Source organism: Choloepus didactylus, chromosome 10, assembly GCF_015220235.1.
Source record: "Choloepus didactylus isolate mChoDid1 chromosome 10, mChoDid1.pri, whole genome shotgun sequence".
Lineage (NCBI taxonomy): Eukaryota > Metazoa > Chordata > Mammalia > Pilosa > Megalonychidae > Choloepus > Choloepus didactylus.
The window spans coordinates 17,286,591-17,309,562 of record NC_051316.1 but is presented as its reverse complement, the minus strand read 5'-3'; the positions used below and the strand labels follow the sequence as shown (position 1 = coordinate 17,309,562).

The following is a 22,972-nucleotide window of genomic DNA, read 5'->3' as shown; positions in this document are numbered from 1 at the left end:
AAGAAAAAATCTCCCTATTCCAATCACACCTCCTGAGGGGAAATGATCAGTGTTAATAGCTGGTGGATAGCTTTCCATGCTGTTTTGTATTCACACACCCACACCCACACGCACAGGGGCTGTCCCTCTTTTTTGGTTAAAAATGGGAATCGACTGCATCCATTATTCCACAGCTTGTTTTCCTCATGTACAGATCAGTAGATTTGAATCTAAATCCTTATTTTAAATAGCTGCAAATCATCATAGCTATACAATAGTTTAGTCATCTGTTCCCAGTTTTGCTTGGTTTTTCTGGGAAAACAATGTTGCACTAACTGACCATGGATCTCTATCCTTACATGCTGAAGCTCTGATTTCTGTAGGACAGACAGACTTTCGAGTGGGTCTCCCACAGGGTCACTTCTGAAGTCCACACTATAACTAGCAAATGTGAAAGCAGCTCTTTCTCCACAACTTTGCAGCACTGGGTGTATGGGTCAGGGGTCCACAGAGAAACAAAACTGACAGAAGGTGTGTGTGTGTGTGTGTTACATTTTAAAGAGATTTATTATAGGAATTGTCTCATGTGATTGTGGGGATTGGCATGTCCAAACCCTGTAGGGCAGGCCTCAAGCTGGAAATTCCAAGGAAGGTGAAGTTGTATTCCCCACGAGAAGCTGGCTGGCTGCAGAAGAGGCAGAAATTCTTCTTTCTGACTGCTGAGATCCTCAGTTCTCACTTTAAGGCTTCAGACCAATTGGAGGAGGACACTCCCCTCATTACTGAGGGCAATTTCCTTTGTTGATTGTAAATGCAATCAGCTGTAGATGCAATAAACTGACTAATGATGTCAATCTACAAATTACTCTCACAGTCACAATCAGGCCAGCGCTCACTTGACTAAACCACTGGACACCATAACGTAGCCAAGCTGACAGATGAATATGAGTGTTATTATTGTTGTTTGTTTTTGCCGGTTTTGTGGTCAACACAATAGTTGCTGTTGTTTTCATTTGACTTTTTCATTTGTGTGGCAGTAAGGTAACCACATTTTCACCTATTTGTTGGCTGATTTCATTTCCTGTTTTGTGAATTGCCTGCTTACATCACTTGCCCATTTTCTGTTGGGTTCTCCTTTATTTTCTTACCAATTTGGTGGGAGTTTTTGCATATTTAGATGTGCTGGAAATATTTTGCCATACCGTTTTAAAAATTTGTATTAGAATCTATCTGTTAATATTCCTTTATGGATTGTAGTTTTCTCTAACCATTGGATTTTACTAATAATCTTCTAATATTTTTATTTACTTTGATTTTTATATTTGGATTTTTAATTCACCCATAATAAGATAATTGTTTGAATTATCTTACTGATTTGAATTTCCAGCTTCATCATATATCAAATCCCCATTTATACTTGGCTCTATTTCTGGATACTTTGTTTCAGTCCATTGATCTTTTGTTTTTTACATGCCAATAATTTACTGCTCTGATTTTGGTAGGATTATAGCAATGTTTATTATCTAGTAGGTATGTTGCCCCTTACTATGCTTTCTTGTCCTTTTCAAAAATTTTTCTTCACAATTTCTGAACTTTCTTATGTATTCTAACAGCACTGTATTCAGTTTAAAAGGCTCTCGTTAGGATTATAATTATAATAGATTAAATTAATTTATTAATTTGAGAATTTGAATTTTAGAAATATTAAATCTTTTTATCTGAGGACATCGTGTGTTTCCATTTATTCAGATTTTGCTTTATGTGCTACAGTAAGATTTTACGCTTTTTTCATGCACACAGTGCCTTGCTTGTTACAGTCTTTTGTATTGTATTGTGTTGTCCTTGGTGTGAATGGGGCTCCCTTCTTATAATTCCCCTCCTCTCTCTTTACCCCCTCCCTCCTTATCCCCCACCCATTTCCATGCATATTGCTATTAGAGAGAAAAGATTCTTTCTTGTTTCTGTCTATTGTACCAAATCCACGTATTAGTTCTCAGCAGTTTTTTCCCTTTAAAGATCTCTAAGAAGATAATCTCTTCCTGTGTTTGTAACACCACCCATGTGGGATTTTTTGCCTGGTTTCCTTGGGTGCCCCATTTTGGCTTCAGCTCCAGGTAGCCTGTTCTCCATCCTTAGTAGCTGCACTTCCAGCTCCAGTGTGACCCAAACTGTTTTCTAACTACTTCTGCGTTCTTTGCTTGCCCTCCCCCTTTTCCAAATCTGTCTCAGTCTCCCAGGCCCCATCCAAGCCTTACCAACTCTGAGAAGCCTTCGGAGCCCGCAGCGATGGCAGAAATGGCGGGGTGGGGTGGGGTGGATGTCACCGATCATAGACCTCTGCATTCTTCTTAACAAAATGCCCAGGCAAAAACTGCTGTGCATAAGGGGCTTTTAACAGGGTGTGGCCCATCCGCCAGCCACTCGCAGCTGGGCGCGGGGAAGGCCTGCGCTTTGGAGCCTGGGAGATCTCAATTCATATGTTGAGGCCACTGATAACTATGTGATTCTGAAAATCTGAGATTAATTCCTTTTATTTAATTTTTCCCCCAAATGGGGGAAATCTTAGGAGTGGCTGTACAATGAACGAGATGATGTGCATGAGAACTGGGCAGCGGTCTCCAGGAGGACGTGAAGTCAGCTGTCCTTTTGTTCTTGTCACAGGTGGTGCTAGTCTGCCCTCAGTTCATTGGCAGGAGACGGAGTTTGTAGGATGAGGGATGGTTTTTCTCAAAAAGCCCTAAGATTCTGCTCTCCCAGCCCACTTTCCACCCTGTCGCCTTGCTGCTTTTTTTCTTTGAAATTCTATTTGGTATTTTTTAAACGATTCACTCTGCCCCTTTTCCTTCCTGGATTAAGTCGGTGTTCTAGTTTGCTAATGCTGCCAGAATGCAAAACACCAGAGATGGATCAGCTTTCATAAAATGGGTTTTATTTGGTTACACAGTTACAGTCTTAAGGCCATAAAGTGTCTAAGGTAACACATTAGCAATCGGGTACCTTAACTGGAGGATGGCCAATGGCATCTGGAAAATATCTGTTAGCTGGGAAGGCACGTGGCTGGCGTCTGCTCCAAAGTTCTGGTTTCAAAATGGCTTTCTCCCAGGACATTCCTCTCTAGGCTGCAGTTCCTCAAAAATGTCACTCAGTTGCACTTGGGGTATTTGTCCTCTCTTAGCTTCTCTGGAGCAAGAGTCTGCTTTCAACAGCCGTCTTCAAACTCACTCTCATCTGCAGCTCCTGTGCTACCTTCAAAGTGTCCCTCTTGGCTGTAGCAGCTTGCTCCTTCTGTCTGAGTTTATATAGTGCTCCAGTAATTTAATTCAGTCCCACCCTGAAGGGGCGGGCCAACACCTCCATGAAAATTATCCGATCAGAGTCATCACCCATAGTTGGGTGGGGTGCATCTCCGTGGAAACACTCAAAGAATTACAATCTAATCAACACTGATAGGTCTGACCACACAAGATTACATCAAAGATAACGGTGCTTGGGGAACATAACACATTCAAACTGGCACAGTCGGTGAGACTTTCTTTTCATATCTATATTGAAAAAATATAAATATAAACAGAAAGAAGTCAGAGTTAAGGAGGAAGACAGGGGCTGAGAGCATTTGCAACTGCCTCTCCAAGTGGAACACTCCTAGAAAGAGCAGAGTTTGTCCAGTCATCAGAGTAGGGAAATAGACCTTGGACGCAATTTTGCTGGAGAACAGCGTCACTGACTTGTGTTATTGTCTAAATAAATACCACAAGAAAGTGTTCCCCTCACAGGAAGGTTTGACTATGTTTAATACCATTTATTAGCAATGAAAAACAAAACCAGCTTGCTTTTCTCTCTCTCTCTCTCTCTCTCTTGTCTTGCAGACGTGTTCTCACACAAAAAGTTACTCTGCTCCCGGAGGCACCAGGAACTGTTTTGACAACGCTGAAAGCCCTCTGTGCGCCTCTTGCTAGATCCTGCACTGGGATTTAATGGACTCACCGGCACTGGCTTGTCCCCGTACAGAACCTGAGCTCGCCTGAGTGTGCTGCTCACCTGCGTTTCTCCTTTGCAAGTCCTTTCATTCTGCCTTTTCTGTGCCTTCTCTGGCCAGCCATCACCTCCTGTTTCCACTTCTCAGTCTGTCTTCCCTCTCTTTTCTGATGGCGCCTGCTTCATCGCATGCTGGCATTGTAGCCTTTTCCCTGATATTAAAGAAATTTCTGGGGAAAAAACTAGATGCATTGTGTCCATGGAGTGTTTATTTCTAGGGGACTGTACTTTGGCTCCTTGGTATTTCATGTTGCTTGTCTTCTAAAAGCTAGTTTATGATAATCCTCTGTATTGGTCTTATGAATAAGATAGCTGGCAAAGACTGTTTGGGATTGATAAAGTGGACCACCGGGGGCATGGCAGGGTGGGGAGCTACCTGGCTCTCTCTCTCATTCTCTGTCTACAGGGGCTCCCCCACACCCTGGCTCCCTAATAACTGCCCCAGGACAAGGAGGAGGAGCTCGATAAATGGCCCTAAAGATGCTGGGAGATTGACTTGAGATTCCACTTTAGTGGACCCTCAAAATGCACCTTGATGTCACTAAACTATTTGCTGTCATTAGCCCCATGAAATATTTCCAAATTAGCTACTCTTAACATGTAGGGACACATGCCGAAAAAGAAAATCATGCTTAGGTGAGGTTGTCTTTTACTTCAGGAATCAAAGAAATACAAATTAGGTGCCTTTGTGTGAAAGACTCTCTAGTATTGGCCATGCCGTCTTACTTTTTTATTCTTATTTTAAAATTTTATCTATTTAGTATTTGTTTCTTTAATTTAGAAATATTATTAAATAGCAAATACATATTATTTATTTTTACGTATTGTAAGTTTTATTTTACTATTGTGTATCCTACTTTGTCAAAGACTTCTTGATTGGAAAGTAGGAGAATTAGTTGTAATTCCACTTTCACCACTGACTCTCTGAGGATTTATGCAGTGCAGCCAAGAATGCTTGGAACCACTTGATAAGTACATCTATATCCTTGTGCACTAGGGTGTTTGTGTGTGTGGTGAAACCTGCTTTGTCATGGGTAGTGGCAAGAAGGAAACCAGGTTACTGGAAAAACCCCTTAACATAGTCTGGCAAATCATCATGGTAGCAATAATAATAATAACACTTTTAATAAAAACCCAAAAATGGACTATTCAGTAGCTTGTGCTTACAAATGGATCTACTTATTTTCCAGTAAGCTTCTAGGGACCATGTGTCTCTTGGTAACACGTCCCTGTAAATGAATGAAATTATGGTCACATGATGTCTGGAGCCAGAATTAGCTACCAGGCCTTTACAATTCTTTCTTTTTTTGTATCGCTCTTTCTCTGTCTCTCTCTTGATATATAAGTTTTAGGGTCAGTTCCTATGCTTCTATCAGTAAAAGCTTTTCTTTCAGTTCTTAGATTTGAATATTGATAAAGATAACATTAATAGTTATTAGTGTTGGCCCTGTGCCAAACACTAAATGATAGGTTTAAACGTTAATCCCATTAAACGGACTGAGAGCAGGAAAATTAAGTAGATTTCAAGGTCATACAGATGGAGGTGGTAGGGGCAGAATTCCCACCCATGCAGTATCCTGTAAATCTGGGAATGTGAGCCCAGGAGACCAGAGGATCTTATTGGGAAAGGAACTGATTGTCTCTTCCTTGACAGGGTTGATGGTAGAGGAATTTGCGAAGCATTTTTATAACTCTAATGCCTTGAGGGTTGATCGAGCTCTGGGTCCTTATTTAGGAAAGTCCACGTGTGTCCTGGTAGATGAGTTCATTGTTGTTTTATGTCGGTTGTATGCCTATGGGAAAGTCATTTATGAAGCTAATTGAAGCAGAGCAAAGCCTTGAACAGCCCTGCCACAATTCCACCCTTTCTTCCATTCCCATCGGTGACATTGTGATCTGGGGTTCCTGAGTAGTTCAGTAACTGAATGGCATTCCACATCATGCTTATCCAAAACTTCTTTTACTGAAAGTCAAAGGATGAGAAGTGCCAGTGATTGAATTATGTCTCCCACAAAAGGCATGTTCAGGTCCCAAACCCTGGTATTAGGGGTGAGAACCATTTGTAAATAGGACCTTTGAAGAAGTTATGAGTTAAGGTGTGCCCAGAGTGAAGGAGGGTGGGCCTTCATCCAATATGACTGAAGTCCTTACAAGCAAAGGAAATTGGACACAGAAATAGGAACCACAAGGGAGAATCCAGAAGCTGGAAGTCAACAGAAACTGGAAGAAAAAGGAGAAGACACGACCATGTGCATTGCCATGTGATGGAAAAACCAAGGAACCCCGAAGATTGCTGGCCAGCCAGAAGATATTGATCCCAGGAGGAAGCAAGCCTTCTAGCCTCTGAAACCGTGAGCCAGTAAATTCCTGTTGTTGAGTCAACCATTGTTTAGTATTTGTTTTAGCAGCTAATAAACTAAGGCAGGAAGTATTTTGTGCAGCAATCAAGAACCTCTTGGTTTCAGATTTAGGAAGAAGATGTTGGATGAGATAAGGAGCCCATAATGATGGGGTGTTTCAGAACTTTCCAAACTTCCCAATCCTACACTTGGGCCAAATACCTGAATGGAAGCTGAAGATTTCACCCAGTTGATACCAAAAATGGAGTCACCTAGAAGGCAAATAGCCTAAGTTTTAGGCTTATAATTTTAACTTTCAATTTATGGGGAAGCGAAGCCTAAAAGTCCGAACACAATTTAATTTGAGTATACAGGACTTTAATATATTAGTTGTGCAAAAAAGAAAAATCGCCTTTATATTGCTCAGAGGCACAATAGGTGGTGTGACTCAGATGTCTTTTATTTGCAAATTGGTGACAGGGATGGTGATTTCCCTTTCTTGGTTTTGTCTCTTAGAAAGTCTTCACAAGAATGAGCTGGTGGGTGAGAGGAGAAAGTCCCTGCAGTGACTCCTCTCCACCTTCTGTGCTTCCCAAACTTATCTGTCTTTGGGAAATGGAGCCCTCTGATAGGGACCATGTTAGAACCGGAACTGAGCAAGGGAAAGCATCACACCAAATCAAACCTCCTTCCAGTGTACAGGAAACCAATTGGATAGATTCATTAAAAGTTCTTGCAAACAGAGTTCCCTAGCAGCCAGGTCCCAACAGAGTTCTAGTTACCCCTCCCCTTCTGACCCTTTTTCTCCTTGGATGCAGCAAACCTAAAACCTAAAGCCTGAGGATACCAGATAAATGGGGGAACTTACATTTTTTCCTTAAAATTTTTAGTTAAAATATTTCAGAAATGTTCTGAAATGCACAGCTGATCATGGAACTTGATGGTTTTCATCAAGTGTCATTTAGGACACTCAATGGAACAATTATAGTTGAGGTATTTGGGTGTGATATAGGGCTGGTCAGTGGGGCTGCATTGGAAATCCTTCTGTTGTGTGAAACCTATTTTTAGCTGCCCATGAGACCTGATTTTATGTACCTGCAAGGTCATACAGAGAAAGGTTTCATTTGGAAATGCACTCTCAGTCTCCAAAGTATTAAAGAGGACAGGATGTTTCTGAGCTGCCCAGGCTAACAGAGGCAACCCCAAATGGTTTTGCTGCCACTTTACAAAGAAAAATGATCCTAGGACACTGAGGAAAGTAAACACATGTTTAGTCCAAGTTTTCATGGTTCAGTTAAGACTAGTGCAAGAAAGAGCCTTTGTGATAGAGACTTGCATGGAACTCCACTGGACTGAGTCTCCAGTGCAATAAATAGCCTCCTTTCTCATTACTGTGGTCCTTTTGTTCCAGTCTGGTCTTCATTATGAGCTTTTGGCACAACTGCTTGCTCATCATGCTGGATCCTCAGTGTGAACTCCTCAGTCTCCATTTAAGAACTCCCACTACCTGGCTCTCCGTGTCACTGCTCCTCCAGCCACATCTCCACACACAGCCCCTGCATTGGGCCCCACTGATCTCTTCCTTGTTCTCTAATCATTTCTTATTTGACTTCGGACTTGGTACAAAATTAGGTTAATTAGGTTTAGGATTGCAGTTCTCATTATCTACCTCCTAAAGATATGATCCCAGTGAGGTAAGTTTCTCTCCCTGCTTTCTGATTATTGCAGAACTTCCAGCTTGCTGAGATCTCTGTGCTAACTGTGCACCTGTCAGGACTCCCTCTCCATCCATTTCCTCCACATGTGCTGTCCATATTCTTCCTTGGTCCTCAGTCTTCATTCAAATGCTTCACAGTTTCCTGCTCTGTTCAGACACCTGCTTTTCACCCAGATACACCTGTCTTGCAATTTATCACCATGTTATCTTCCATTTCCACCCTTCACCAGTAGGGACAGCAGTCCCACTGAGAGCTGGTGACTTCTCTGAGATGGTATTTGCCTCTTGTTCTCTTTCATTTCATTTCATCTACGCATTGCAGTTGGGACATCTGAGGCCAGATATTTTTATGTCAATTCCCCTTTTCAGTTATTCATTTTGTGGTTCCTTTCTCCATCATAATGCCCGGTCAAACAGTGGTTCCTTTGCATTGATTCCCCCAAGCCTTACTGTAATTGACAGTTTTTATTGCAGGGTTGGAAAATGCTGATAAAATTTGGCCAACAAGAAGCTGGGGCAATTTATGAGATATTCGGTAATATCAGTAGCACTCCATAGGCTGGAGTAATCAGAGATCTCTAATATGACAAATACTTAGAAAAGTAAACTCCCACCCTTAGGTCTACAAATACCGTAAACAAATTCAGAACTGGAGCTCTTGGTTGAGCCATGTTCAATGTGAACATAGAAACCTCTGGGGGTTTAGTTGTTTCTAAATTCTTTTTGACTCTCCGGAGTGACGTAAGTTGACACAAATCATCAATGGTGGCAGCAATGGAACCTAAGTGAATAAACCTACAGGGATGAATCCTGAGCTACTGAGTAAAGTTCTAGCGGCTCTCTGTAGGAAGGTCCTCAGAATATGTTTTGTTCATACGGAAGAGAAGAAGCCAGGAGGCTGAGGGTGTCAGAGAACTGTGCTTAGTGACCCTCAGTTGTAGCTGCAAGGATTTCTCCTTGAAAAGAAACAATTTTGTAGGGAAGTGAGACCTCCCTTCAGAACTTTGAAGGCAGATCATGGAAAAGGGAGGGGAGGAATTTCAATGGGGCTGGAATCCAACAGAAGACCACTGGCTAAAAGTGGAAGGCAAGCAAGTTTTGCTCAACATCTGGAAGAGCTCCCCCAATAACAGTGCGTTTACAATGGACATAGTGACTTCCATCCCCCAGGTGCCAAAGGAAGTCCTGGGTGGCAGCTTGCAGGGCCTCTGAAGGGCTTCATATATTGATACAGGGGAGTATGTGTTCTGTGCCAAGATCTGTGCAAAGCATGTTCCTCAATTACCTCATTTAATCTACAAAATGGCCTGATTTCATCTCTGTTTTGCAAATGCAGTAGTTTAGGTTTGGGGAAGTTAAGTCATTTGCCATAGGATGCACAGTTAATAGGGACCAGAATGGATTTAACCTAGAGCCTCAGCCTTCACCATCACCCTGCACTTGGACTGGAATCTTCAATCATCTGTCCTGTCTCACCAGGAGATTATGGGATCCCACAGGATTGTGACTGGACTGTGGATTTTTTGGAGAAAGTAGATAAAAAGAAAGTAGAATTTCATGTCATGATGTTGCAGCACAACAGAAAGGTGGTGCTGTTTGTATTTTTAAAATAGCTCTATTGGGGTATGCAGTAGGTTGAATTTTGTACCCTTGTGTGATGGTTTGAAGCTGTATGTTCCCCAGAAAACACATGTTCTTAATCTTAATTCATTCCTGTGGGTATGAACTCTCATAAATAGAATGTTTTAGTGAAGTTGTTTCAGGTAAGCTGTGACCCAGCTCAGTCAGGATGGGTCTTAATCTTATTACTGGAGACCTTATAAAGAAGGCTACAGAGAGAGAAGCCACAAGGAGCAGCCAAAAGCTGAAAGTCAGTGGAACCCAGAAGAGAAAGGAGAACATGCTGTCATGTGCATTGTCATGTGACGGAAAAGCCAAGGACTGAAGGTTCACTAGCATCCAGCCCCAGAATGTCACCGCCTTTGGGAAGAAAGCATCATCTTGCTGAAGCCTTGATTTTAGTCTTCTAGCCCCCAAACTATGAGTCAATAAATTCTTGTTGGTTAAGCCAACCTATCATATGGTATTTGTTTCAGCAGCTGGGAAACTAAGACAAGGTATAATTGGCATGCAATAAAATCCACATTTGAAAAACACAATCTGATGAGTTTTGACATATGTATACTTCTGTGACACCATCACCACCATCAACATAATGAAGATATTCATCATCCCCCGAACTCCTCGTGTTCTTTTTAATCTCTTCTTCTCTTTCCTGCCTCCCCTTCCCCCCCCCCCGCCCCATTCCAGGGGGAAAGGACTGATTTGCTTTATCACTGTAAATTAGTCTGCTATTCCTAGAGCTTTATATAAATGAGATCATACAGTATGTACTCTCTTTTGTCTGACGTCTTTCATGCAGCATAATTATTTTAAGATTTATTCATGTTGTATATCAATAGTTGGATCCTTATTATTGCTGAGTATTATTCCATTGGATGCCACAGTTTGTCTAGCCATTGAAGGCAGATTTTTTTGGACATATGACACCTGGTTTTGGTCTCCACCACTGCTTATTGGGCACTTTCCTCCCTGGTGTATTGGAATTGATATTGAGGACATCTAAGGTCTTATATAATTCTGTGATTCCAGTAGACACCAACCCCTGGGTCTTGTGGTGGCCGGCCTTTCTGGGGAAACTGTAGATGGCTCTGTTGGGGATTGAATCATGCCCCCCACAAAAGACCTATGGGTGTGAGCCTATTTCTAAATAGCACTTTGCAGATGTTATTTTTAGTTAAGGTATGGACTCATTTATGGGTAGGATCTTCAAAGACCCTGTTTAGATGAAGTCAAATTGAATCACAGTGGACCTTAAACCATATAACTGGAGTCCTTATAAGCAGAGGTAATTTGAATGCAATCTGTCAATAGAAACCAGAAGTCAGAAGAAGCCAGAGAATAAGGCAGATCACCACGTGACAGAGGCAGAGATGCAAGTCAAGGAACCCCAAGCATTGTCAGCCAAGCCAGCACCAGAACACTACAGACTCCAGGAGAAAGGATAGCATATTGGGAACTTGGTTTGGACTTCTACTCTCCAAAACCATGAGACAATAAATTTCTGTTGTTTATGCCAACCTATTCTGTGGCATTTTCATAATGGTGCTAGCAAACTAAAACATGCTCTTTGAATGTGTTGTTCACAGGCTGGTGTTGAGAACAAAAATCAATTTTTGTGGACCTTCTGTGTGGCCTGGATTTTATACCACAAGCATTTGCGGCACTGATGTCAGACTACTTGGGTTCAAATCCAGGCTCAGGCATTTATTAGCTGTATGATCTTGGGCATGCTGCTTAACTTCTCTGTGCCTTGATTTCCTCAACTATAAAATAGGCATAAATGGCTCATCCCTTCTAAAGTGCATAAGGAGTAAATGAGGTCAAACCTTGAAAGCACTTAGAGCATGGGACAAAGACAGGCCCCACTGTGGTCCACTGTTGTTTTAGATATGCATGTCCAAAACATCAAAGGCTTTGTGGACAAGTTCTCTTGCTTCTCATGTGTTAGGGCTTTGCTACTAAGGAAAGGGATTTCAGAGGAATCAGTTTGTATCAAGTGTGGGGTGTTTGATTAGCAATCCAGGGCTATGCTGTCTCAGATTATGTATATCTTCAAAAGATAAGTGATTCTTAAAAACTGGCAGTGCAGGGGGTTGATGGATCTGGATATTACACCTGCTTTGGGAAGCCCAGTTCAGCCCCACGTGATCCTACCTTCTTGCATGGAGTGAAGCCTGACTGGGTAATTGCACCCTGATTGCCTGAGAACTTGGATCATTTAAAAAATTGTGCATGCTAGAAGAAGCAATTAAAGAGTGTTAATTTCTCTCCTTGATTGGCTGATCAGCACCACGAAGCAGTTGAGTTGGGGGCAGAAGACTTTTTCTAACCCAACTGTTAAAATTTTAAAGGTGGAAAATATTCAATGAAAGTGTTCATAAAAATAAAGCAGGTTCCCACATCTGTCAAATAAGACACCACTTGTGACCTTGGGTGAACTTTATCATTAGTTATGTAAACCACAAATGGAATATTAATCTCAATATTGTCTCCGTTTAGCTTTACTCTGGTCAATAAATTCTTCATAATCCCACAAGTTTATCTTTCCCTTGTGAGATATCTTTTAGCATGGCTACGAAACCTCTTTTCTCATTTCCTATTGAGGTTTTCATGTGAACTTCTAGCATAATAATAACATTTTACCTCTGTTTAATATTATTTATTAATATTAGTTGTTAATATTTATATATACCTACTGTGTGCATGTTTTGGGGTAAATTGAGGCACAGAGCATGAAATTGGAAGAATGTTGGGGTAGTAATGGAATGAGTTTCTCCTCCCTTGGCAACATGATAATTTCTCAAGTGTTATACAGATTTCGAGGTTCGTGGCTCTTTGGTTATGCCTGCAACATACCTAATCTTTGGAAGATGTAAATGTAAGTTTTAGCACATTTTAGTGAAATGACCTTTTAAAATCAAGTCTAAAGCATCTTTGATGCCTAAGATTAATTTTTAGCTCAGTAAGTCGTGCTGAATGGTTTGGTTATAGTTGAGCATTTTGGAGTACAAGTACTGGGCAATTGAAATCCATTTGCCTGCAGACAACCCTGGGAAGAGGACATTTGTTGTAAATGTCCCTGTCCCTTTGGACTCTCCTCTTGGTGCCTGGTCAGCTGCATATCCTCTGACCGTGGCCAACAGTCTTCCTTGCTTTGTCTCTGCTGAGCGTCCTGCTACGGGCATCTGTTCACCTTGGATCTCCTGTTGTCCTAAGATAACGATCTGCTTTCCCTTTTCCCTGGAAAGGGAGAGAGGCTGTTCCCAGGATTGCTAAGAGTGAGTCATCTGCAGCTCCATCCTCATCAGCAGTCCCTACAATCAGACAGGCTTGTGGAATTTTTCCCTCCATATGGTCCTCTTTTTCATTTTCATTTTTCACCACTGAAATCTGAGCCATCTCAATAGCAATAACTTCTGGGCTAGTCACCCTGACTGCAGTTTCTCTTTGCTTTCCAACCGCCCTGTCCCCCTGCTGCTAGGTTATCCTTTGTTCAGCTCTATTTCTACCCTATTACCCCCTACTTGGAATGTCTCCATGGTTTTCTGCTCCTCAGCCTATCCCTGAATGTTTCTGGACTTGGATCTGAAGGATAAACTCCTCGGCCCTCTGCAAGTCTGACCCCAACGTCCCATTTTCTCGCACTCCCTCTGTTCTGACCCTCATGTCACACTTGTTTCTGGTTCCAAGTTCCCATTTTCACCAAGTTACCACTTCTTCAAGTTCCAGCTTCTTTTGCATTAAGCCTTCTCTTCTGATCAGGTTTAACTGATCTCTCATTCCTTTGAATGGTGGAATCTTATTATGTACATAATGTGCCTAGCTATTGTGTGTTTGTGTGTGTGTGTGTGTGTGTGTGTGTGTGTGTGTGTGTGTGTCTATACACATACCTATTATTCTATATGCTAAATAAACATACATATTATTCCATATGCTAAAATCTCCTCCACCACTCTGTATGTTTCTTGAGAGCAAACAAAGGCTGTAGTGCTCAGTGCTGTGATGGATTTGATGTGTTTGGGTGGGGTGGGGAGGTGGGGGACATGTGGTGGCTTCTGGGTGTGGGGCAGGAGTAACTGGGTGTACCGTGGTAACATTTTCTGCTATGGGAAGACGAGGGGAGGAATATTTTTATTGGGGAAAATTCTGGCTTGGTTTGAAATGCCGTTAAGACATTTAAGAGGAGATATCAACTGGGGATAGTAATTGTCTATAAATTTCTGGCACTCAGGAGAGATGTCAGGGCTAGAGAGAAAGACGATGAGTCATTCACAGCAGAAGACATTTAAAGCTGTGAGACTGTAAGGCTCTTAGGATGAGAGGTGGATGGAGGTAACTGCAGAGTAAAGTTGGGCTCTTAGCTGAAGCCCAAGGTGGTATATGATTCCGGCATTCCAACACAAAGTGCCAAGGTGTTGGACTACCTTCGTAGCAACTGTAAAGATGCGGGTTGAAGATTCATTCTGCTGTTAGTTTCCCAACACCCACCTGGAAGTTATGAAATGACTAGATAGGAAATTGAGGAGAGGATTTCTTTGGAACTAGTCCTGCCTGCCCTGTAAGTCCTGTCCCCCCACCAAATGGAGGGGTCAGATGGGATGGCAAAGAAATGAATGAGCAGGGAGAAAGATGGAACTACATGATTTCAAAGGATTCAGTTCTAAAATTCCACATTGCAATGAAAAATTTATTAAATGCCTAAAAACCTATAATAGTTTTTTTAATTGTGATAATATGTATACATATATAATGCAAAATTTCCCATTTTAGCTGTTTTTAAGTGTACACTTAAGTTGTATGAATTACATCCACAATGTTGTGCTACCATCACCACCATCCATGACCAAGACTTTTCATCACCCCAGACATAAACTTTGTACCCATTAAAGAATAACTCACCCATGTGCATTTCTTTCCCTCTTTCACTCAGGCACACTAATTTAGCCTCATCACCTTCTTTTCTGCCCTTGGAGGATGGGCTACTTCAGGTTATAAAGCCGTGCTCTCTGTGCCCCATTCCACCCTCTCCTCACCTGGTGCTCTCCTCCTCCTTATATCTGTTTAGAGTCACCACCCAAGGGAGGTTTCCTTGATTGGGTATCTAAAGCAGCCCTCTCCACTCCACTATTTCTATCAGAGTAGCTTATTTCAAATAATTCATTAATTTTTAAAAAAATATCATGTGCACATGATAAAAAAGTTCAAAAAGTACAAAACAGTAAAGAATAAAATCATTTTGCCTTCATATCTCATCTATCAGCCACTTGGAAGAAACTAGCTTCAACCGTTTCTTATGGAACCTTCCAGAGAGATTTAACTGATTCAAGAATACACATACTTCTTTTTTTCTTCTTTCTTTTTAATCCACAAATTTTCCATGCAATGTTCCATACCTTGCTCTGTATGCTTAGCTATACGGTTGGAGATTCTTTTTAATGGCATCTATTTAACGGATGCACCATTATTGATTAAATTGGCCCTAAATGACAGTCATTGATTATCTCTGATCAGTCTATTAAAATCATGGCTGCAGAAAAGACAACTTACAGAATGGGAGGAAATTGTTGCAAATCATATATCAACTAAGAGCTTAATATCCTGAACATATAAATAACTTTTACAATGCAATAACAAAAAGGCAAACAACCCAATTCAAAAATGGGCATAGGACTTGAATAGACATTTCTCCAAAGAAGATATACAAATGGCCAAAAAACATGAAAAGATGCTTGACATCATTAGCCATTAAGGAAATGCAAATCAAAACTGCAGTGAGATAACACTTCACACCCACAAGGATGGCTATTTAAAAAAAAACCCAGAAAATAATAATTATTGGAAAGGATGCAGAGAAATTGGAACACTAATGCGTTGTTGATGAGAATGTAAAATGGTGTGGCTGCTGCAGAGAGCAATATGGTGGTTCCTCAAAAAATTTAATATAAAATTACCACATGATTCAGCAATTCCACTTATAGGTATATACCCAGTGAAAGTGAAATCAGGGTGTCAAACAAATGAGTGTACGCCAACGTTCATAGCAGCATTATTCACAATAGCCAAGAGGTGGAAACAACTTAACCGTCCATCAACAAATGAATGGATAAACAAAATGTGGTCCATACATATGATGGAATATTATTCCACAATAAGATAGAATAAAGTTCCAAGACAGACTACAAATGGAAGAACCTTGAAAATGTTACACTCAGTGAAATAAGCAAGACACAGAAGGATTAATATTGTATGATATAATTGATAAAAGTTGACTAGAAATAGCAAATTTGCAGAGATAAAAAGCAGATTCAAGGTTATCAGGGGATGGGGGGAGGGATGGAGAGAGAGGGTGAAAGGGGGTGTGTGTTTGCAAAATTAGATATTTAAAAACATCATTGCTGCAATCAGTAGCTCTGTATATGAGTCATTTGGCCCCTCTGAGTGTATTTGGAGGGTGCATTCTCAGAAGTACAACTGCTGGGTCAAAGGGTTTGTTCATCTCTCATTTGGTCAGGGATATGGCTAAATTACCCCCAATGAAGTAATATGAAGGTGCCTCTTTCCTACAGAGAATTAGCAAACTTTTGATCTTTGCCTGTGAAAATGGAATTTCAGTATAAGCTTTAGTTGGCATTCTTACTATAAGTAAAGCTAAAAATCTTTTCATATTTTCAGGAGCCATTTATATTTCCTTTTAACAAATACAGAGGTACCAGGGATAGATATGGGTTTTGATATTTTCCTTATTGATTGATATTAAGAAATTTATCTCTTTGATTGTGGTATGTTGTAATTTTTTCTTGTGCATTTTTAATTTTTTTGTTGCATGCCTCAATATTTTCTTTTATGGTTTATGGATTTTACATCATCCTTCCACTCAGATAACGGTAAAACACTTTTTCCTTTTTTACTTTTAGTATTTTTATGGCTTCATTAAAAACAAATTAAATCTGTGACCCATTTAGAATTTATTTCTATATAAGGCATCCAACTTTATTTTTTTCCTGATAGCTACCCATGCACTCAAAATGCCACTTACTGGATAACTCTTGACCCCACTGGTAGACTTTACCGCATGCATCATATATATCAATCTATTTTGTTTCTTCATGAAATTGAGCACAATTTGCTATTGTATGTATTTGTTTGTCATCCCTCCCCCTACTAGACTATAAGTGCATAAGAAGAGAAATCATCCAACTAGTCTATATTTTATTGCCTTAGTCTGTAAAGTATGTGTGTGTGTATGTACGTGTGTATGTGTTTGTGTGTGTGTATGTGTGTTTGTGTGTGTGGGGTGCTGAGCTGGGATGACAAGGAGATAGAGAAGCAGGGAGAAAGATGGGATGACATGATTTCAAAGTACCCAGTTCTAAAATTCTACATTCCAATGAAAAATATATTAAGTGCCTAGTATGATGATGAAAATTTTAGACAGAATAGGAGAAGATGGTAAAATGTGGTTGTTTAGCATTTGGGGCAAGGCTGGCTTCTGTTGCTTTCAGATGTCCATGGAGGTTGCCAAATGTTCCATTTTCATATTAGCTCATCTCTGAGGTCATGGTTTGTCCTACCAAATGGTGTCATACTGAACAGAATGTTAAGAAACAATCTCTGTTATTAAAATCAGCGCAAAGTCGGTACCTGGGACACTAACTGGAATGAAAGGGAATTACACAAAGCTGAATAATTATTGCTAAGTGAACAAATTGAAACAGTACTGCTCACCAAAATACACTGTGCTTAAACAGTAAGGAGGGAAAATGAGAATAGCAATACTTAAAATTAGATTTTGGAATTAAAGTTACTAATGCCAGTTATCTAAATATTGCAATTGTTAATAGTTATGTCATGTTTCTATTTCAATTGGAAAAAGATACCATCAGCCTGGTTGAAAGGAGAATTCACACATACATGTTATCATATGAGCATTAGAAACAAATTCAGGCCATTTATGAAGGGAAGACATCTTTCTGAAAAGCAGCATGATTTGAAAACCTCTTTGGGGAATCCAGAGGCTCACAAGGATGAGCCTGAGGATTTTTTTTTTTTTTTTTTTGAGTGTGTAAGCTCCCAGAATTTTTTGGAACTTCTCACAGTTTCTCATTTTAAGGACAACAGATTGAATGAGTCTCTGAGTGCCCCAGACCTCTGTAATGCAAGGACTTGTTTGACAGAATGCATTTATTGTTTCAAAGACTTTTTCATAATCCCATCCTTAATGCTGATTTGTAGTTTCCACTCTCCTTTTCCAGAAACAGTGTGTAAGCAACAGAAGCCTGCTGCAAAAGCTTCAGGACTGAATAAGTGAGACATTTGATAATGTGTGTCCTTTCTGATAATTGTCATCTGAGACTGATTTTTTTCTTTTATGTTCCATGTTGGTGGATGGGAAAAGAAATTGATGCTCATTAGAAGTATTTCAAGAATGACTTAAGGGAGACTTTCCACCACATAATATTTTTACAGCCTGTGGGACTATCAGAAATTGAGCTACTTTGCTCAGCTAAATAAATCAAGCACAGTGCAGAGATGCATTGAACTATCTTTTTAAATTAAATAGATATATTATAAATACAGGTGTTTATATAGTTCTTTAAAGAGATAACTTGACCTTCTTCAATATAGAATTTACTTTTAGAAAGTACTTTGGATGATAAGATTGATCATTTGGATAGAACCACAGTTAGTTATTATAAAATAAACAGGAAAAAGAATGAATGTCAATAACGTTATTCTCACTTTACTTTTTCAGAGTCATGGTTATTCATAGTCTGAATGCTCTTCATGGCATCTGAACTTGCAAAAGATATTCCTTTTCCCACCCTCTACAATGAATTGAATGGCAAATGTGGAGCTTGTCTTAATACTTTCTTACCTGATGTCCAAGGACACACTTCTCTAAAAAGTATTGTATTGCGATGGCAATTATTTTTCATCTAGATGATAGAAAATAATTTTCAGAAGTATTCAACTCTGAACATTTGTAGACTGTTTCTGAGATCCCATTTAGTTTCTTGGTCATTCAGTATGTCTCTAAATCCCCATTTATTTATTTTTCCTATGTTCTATTCTTATTTCTCCTTTACATGGGAGTTGAGAATTTCCCCCAGCACTGGGCACCTGATCTTGGAGTTGTCTTTGGCTCATGTCTTCTGCCACCTTTCACTCATGCCGAGTCACAGAGTTGATTTATGTCGGTTTCTAAGAATTCTAACCCTACCCACTTCCTCTCCACTTCCCTTCCTCATTGCTGGAGGCCCACAGCCTCTTGCTTTTGGGGGAACTGCAACAGCCTCCATCTTTTCTTGATTTCTTGCCCTGACCACTGGTTCTCTTCTCTCCCAACCTGAGCTCTCCTCACCCCGTGCAGACCTGTTGGATTCTGGACACATCTGGTCCATGCATCAGTCCTCCCCTAATCCCAAGGACAGTCCTTGCCTCATTTACCTGAGACAGTACTTGGCACATAGTAGATGCTCAACAAATGCCTGTTAACGTGGACCTGCCCTGCATAGAACCTCGTTCTCGGCTCGTTTGTGTGCCACTGGAGTTTGTCTTGTCCTTCAACCTCACCCCCTGTTTTTTTAATTAGAGAAGTTGTGGGTTTACAGAACAATCATGCATAAAGTTCAGATTTACCAAATACCACCCTATTAACACCTTGAATTGGTGTACACCATTTGTTACAATTGATGAAAGCACCTTGGCATAATTGTACTAGTAACTACAGCACATGGTTTAACTTAGGGTCCACTGTTTGTATAGTGTAATTCCATGGATTTTTTTTTTCAAATTTTTATTGTATTACCGTATATGCAACTTAACATTTCCTCTTTTAACCACATTCTACATTTCAGTTATTGTTAGTTAATTAATATACAGTTAATTACATTCACAATTGTTGTGCTGCCATCACCACCATCCATTACCAAACCATTTCCATCATTCCAAACAGGAAACCTGTACCTTTTAAACCTGAACTTTCCATTCCCTATCCCCACCCCGTCCCCTGGTAACCTATATCCTAGATTCTGATCGATTTTTATAATATTTACTAACTGAAGAAACTGGGAATAAATCCCAGAGGATCAAATTCCTTTTAATTACATACTCTCTAACTCTCTTAGGAAAAATCTTGATCCATAGCCACAGTCAGTGAGGGTGGGACTTGGCGCAACAATCACAGTAACGAAGATAACGTCACAAAGAGTACATTTCAGTGTACTGATGATTAAAAACAGCATCTTAACCAATTGTGCAAAACAAGCAAAAAAGTGTGATCTGAGATGTATCTACAATTAGGATGCAGCTATAAACAATAACAATTAGAATATTGACAGTCGGAAGTTTTAAGATGATGGACTCTTTGCATTTTGTTTGCTTTTGAGAGGAGAAACTGGATGGCTCCTGAATTGGCTGCTTTATGTCCCATGCTGAAATAAATGGGCAATTATTTTCTCTGGGGATGTGCAAGGGTAGAGTCACTGGGTTACATAATCCTGATTGACATATTATAAAATGGCTCTTTCTTCCTGTCCTTTGAAGGGAAGCCATCAGCCGTGTTTGTGAAGCTGTACCTGGTGCCAAAGGAGCCTTTAAGAAGAGAAAGGTAACATTTTTGCAGTATTGTGTCTGTCTTCTCTTTTACCTCCTACCACCCCCTCTCTTGTTTCGCCATATAATGTCTTTAATCAACATGAAATTGTTCATTTCCCTCTTTCCATGGCCTGGCTATTGAAACTTAAAAACAAGCAAACAAAAACAGAGCTTAGATTTTTCTCTCTTCCACGTGGATGAGGATGGTCGGCTGTTGCTTCCAATCAAAAGAAGCTATGATATCTGAGCCCCTGGTTGCTCACTGTGGGCTCTAATCCTAAAAACCATGATAAAACTGGGCCAGGAATTCTTTTATGCACTTTATATATGTTAATTCACTTAATTATAGTAATCCTTTGTGGTAGATATTCCCCAGTGGTGTTCTAGTACATGTTTAACAACTGGCTGTTGGTGTCAGATGAGGACTGAGAAACTCCAGTTTGTAGTGTTTGCCAATTTCCATGGTGTAAATACTTCCACCATAGTCAATTTCAAGCTATCGACATGATGTCATTAAAAACAGAGTTGGGAAGAGATACCAGTGGCAAATTGTTATATAATATTTCTCCAGTACATATACAATAGACATAAATAACCTGTAAGCATAGATAATAGTACAGTGTAGTAAGATAATTAGGAGGTGATGAGTTTTTAATAACAGCTGTGTTTCACAACCAGCTCACAAAGTTCTCCAAAATTTAAAAATTGGCTTTCATGAGCTGATATCCACAAGCTCTAGGACACTCCTGGATATCCTTGTTTTACAGATGATAAAAATGGAGGCACAGAAATGAGAACCCACAGTGCTAGAAGGTGGTGAAGCTGAGATCAAACCCAGCCTGTCTAGCTTTAGAAACTGGGGTTTAATCACTGTTCTTTTCATCCTGAAGATGGTTGGACCAGAAGAAAACAAAATGAACTAAAAGAAAGCACAGGAAAACTCTTTAGTTAGTTGTCTAGTGAATATATAACTGAACACCCATACATTTCCATCGGGACTTCTGTGCTTAGTCTGAAGGGCGGGGAAAGCTTCCCTCCAAGGATCTCTGAGCACCTAAGAACAATTTCAGAATATTCAGAACATTCGGGCAGGTTGTGTGCCTGCCTCTGCTATTCCCAGGGCTCCCGTCAGTTCTGCCTTCATAGCTTGGGGAACTGCGTGTACCCACAGGCAATTGGGTTTCAAGCAGAGAACTTTGGATGAAGGCTCAGATGTACTGGCCGGTGTTCTGGTCCAGCCCCTAGGGGAAACAGGGAATGAAGTAAGGCTCCAGAATCTTGAATACAGGAAATAGGAAGGTGCCTGAGATCAGGTATAGGGAACATCACCTTGTAGAGCTAGGTGGAACCGCAGCCAGCAAGTCTTGGGGTGCCCTTCTGGTTCTCTTGATGAAGGTTGTAGAAACAGTGCCAATTTTGGACTCCACTCAAGATGTATTAATCAGAATCTCAGGGTTGGAGCCCAGGTTTCTATTTTTACACGGCTCTGCAGGTGATTCAAAAACAGTGCACACCCAGTAAGAGCTAGTGCTGATTAGCCTACTGAAGACAGAGTGTTCTAGTCTGAAAACAAAAGGAGGGGTTGCCAGCAATGGACAGAGAGACAAGTATTGGAAGTGCCCATCCAGGTACCCCAGCAGACTGTGTCTGGTGAGAATATGCAGTCTGTCAGTCCTTGTGCCAAGGACATTTCTGACAGGGTGATGGATGCAGCAGTTAGAGTCAACTGGGGAGAATGTTCTGGCCGATGGATTTGTGATCAGTCCCTTTGGCAATGAGCCTTCTCACCATTTTCTGGCACTGCTCATATGCCCCAGGAGCTGCCCCTGAGAAGTAGTTTGACTCTTGGTATGCCGGAAACCGGACCTCTGAGTCTACAAAGCCATGGGCCAGGCCCCAGCCTGTGGTGTTTCCCCCAGGTTTACAATGCCCCATGAGCAGAGGGCCAGTTGACAGCATGTCACGACAGAGCCACAGGCTACCCACGTCACTGACGCCTCCTGCTTGCTCAGGAGATTCTTTGTCTCATCATTTGCATAGTAGATATTTTACAGTTTGCATGTTAAATATTTTATAATTTGCCTCTTAGTGTTGGATTCCAACCTCCCTGCATTTGCACATTTGTCTTCACGTGCCTAATAAGGACAAAATGAGGATGTGATATCAGCACAGCTTCCCTTTCAGACACAGACCTCATAGAGACCCCTGGGTAGGATTGCCCCCAGTATATAAAAAGCTCAAGTCATGCTGCTTGATTTCACAGCCTCCGAGCAAAATGTTGTCCAGCATCTTGGGAAAGAGCAACCTCCAGTTTGCCGGGATGAGCATCTCTCTCACCATCTCCACCGCCAGCCTGAACCTGCGGACGTCCGACTCTAAACAGGTCTGTAGGTGCTCAACTTCCTGTTCCCTGCCCGGATTCCCCTGGAAACGACGGCTTCTTCACAGGGTTCCGGTCCAGCCTTGCTGAGTTCACGCAGAATACATTAGTGTAAAACCTTTACTAGTCTACAAAGTTTTGATTGGCCCACATTGAAGGAGCACCAAAGGAATGATAGATGAAATTGGTTCTCTTCAATTCTTCTGTGAATCACCTTTTTTTAAAAAGGATAATATATGAAATCATTGGCTACTTGCAATGCAAAAAGAGGTGTATATATTTGCAAAAGTCTCCTCTTAATGT

The 22,972-nt window shown here is 40.7% G+C and overlaps 1 protein-coding gene across 1 annotated transcript in view; it reads left to right on the top strand.

Moving 5' to 3' along the window:
* Positions 1-22,972, top strand: part of SHC3 (SHC adaptor protein 3) — a 177,491-nt gene that overhangs the window by 82,404 nt on the left and 72,115 nt on the right. The window contains exons 3-4 of the mRNA XM_037797101.1: positions 20,239-20,302; positions 22,553-22,672. Of these exons, the coding sequence (XP_037653029.1) occupies positions 20,239-20,302; positions 22,553-22,672 (184 nt within the window). The remainder of the gene's footprint in view (positions 1-20,238; positions 20,303-22,552; positions 22,673-22,972) is intronic.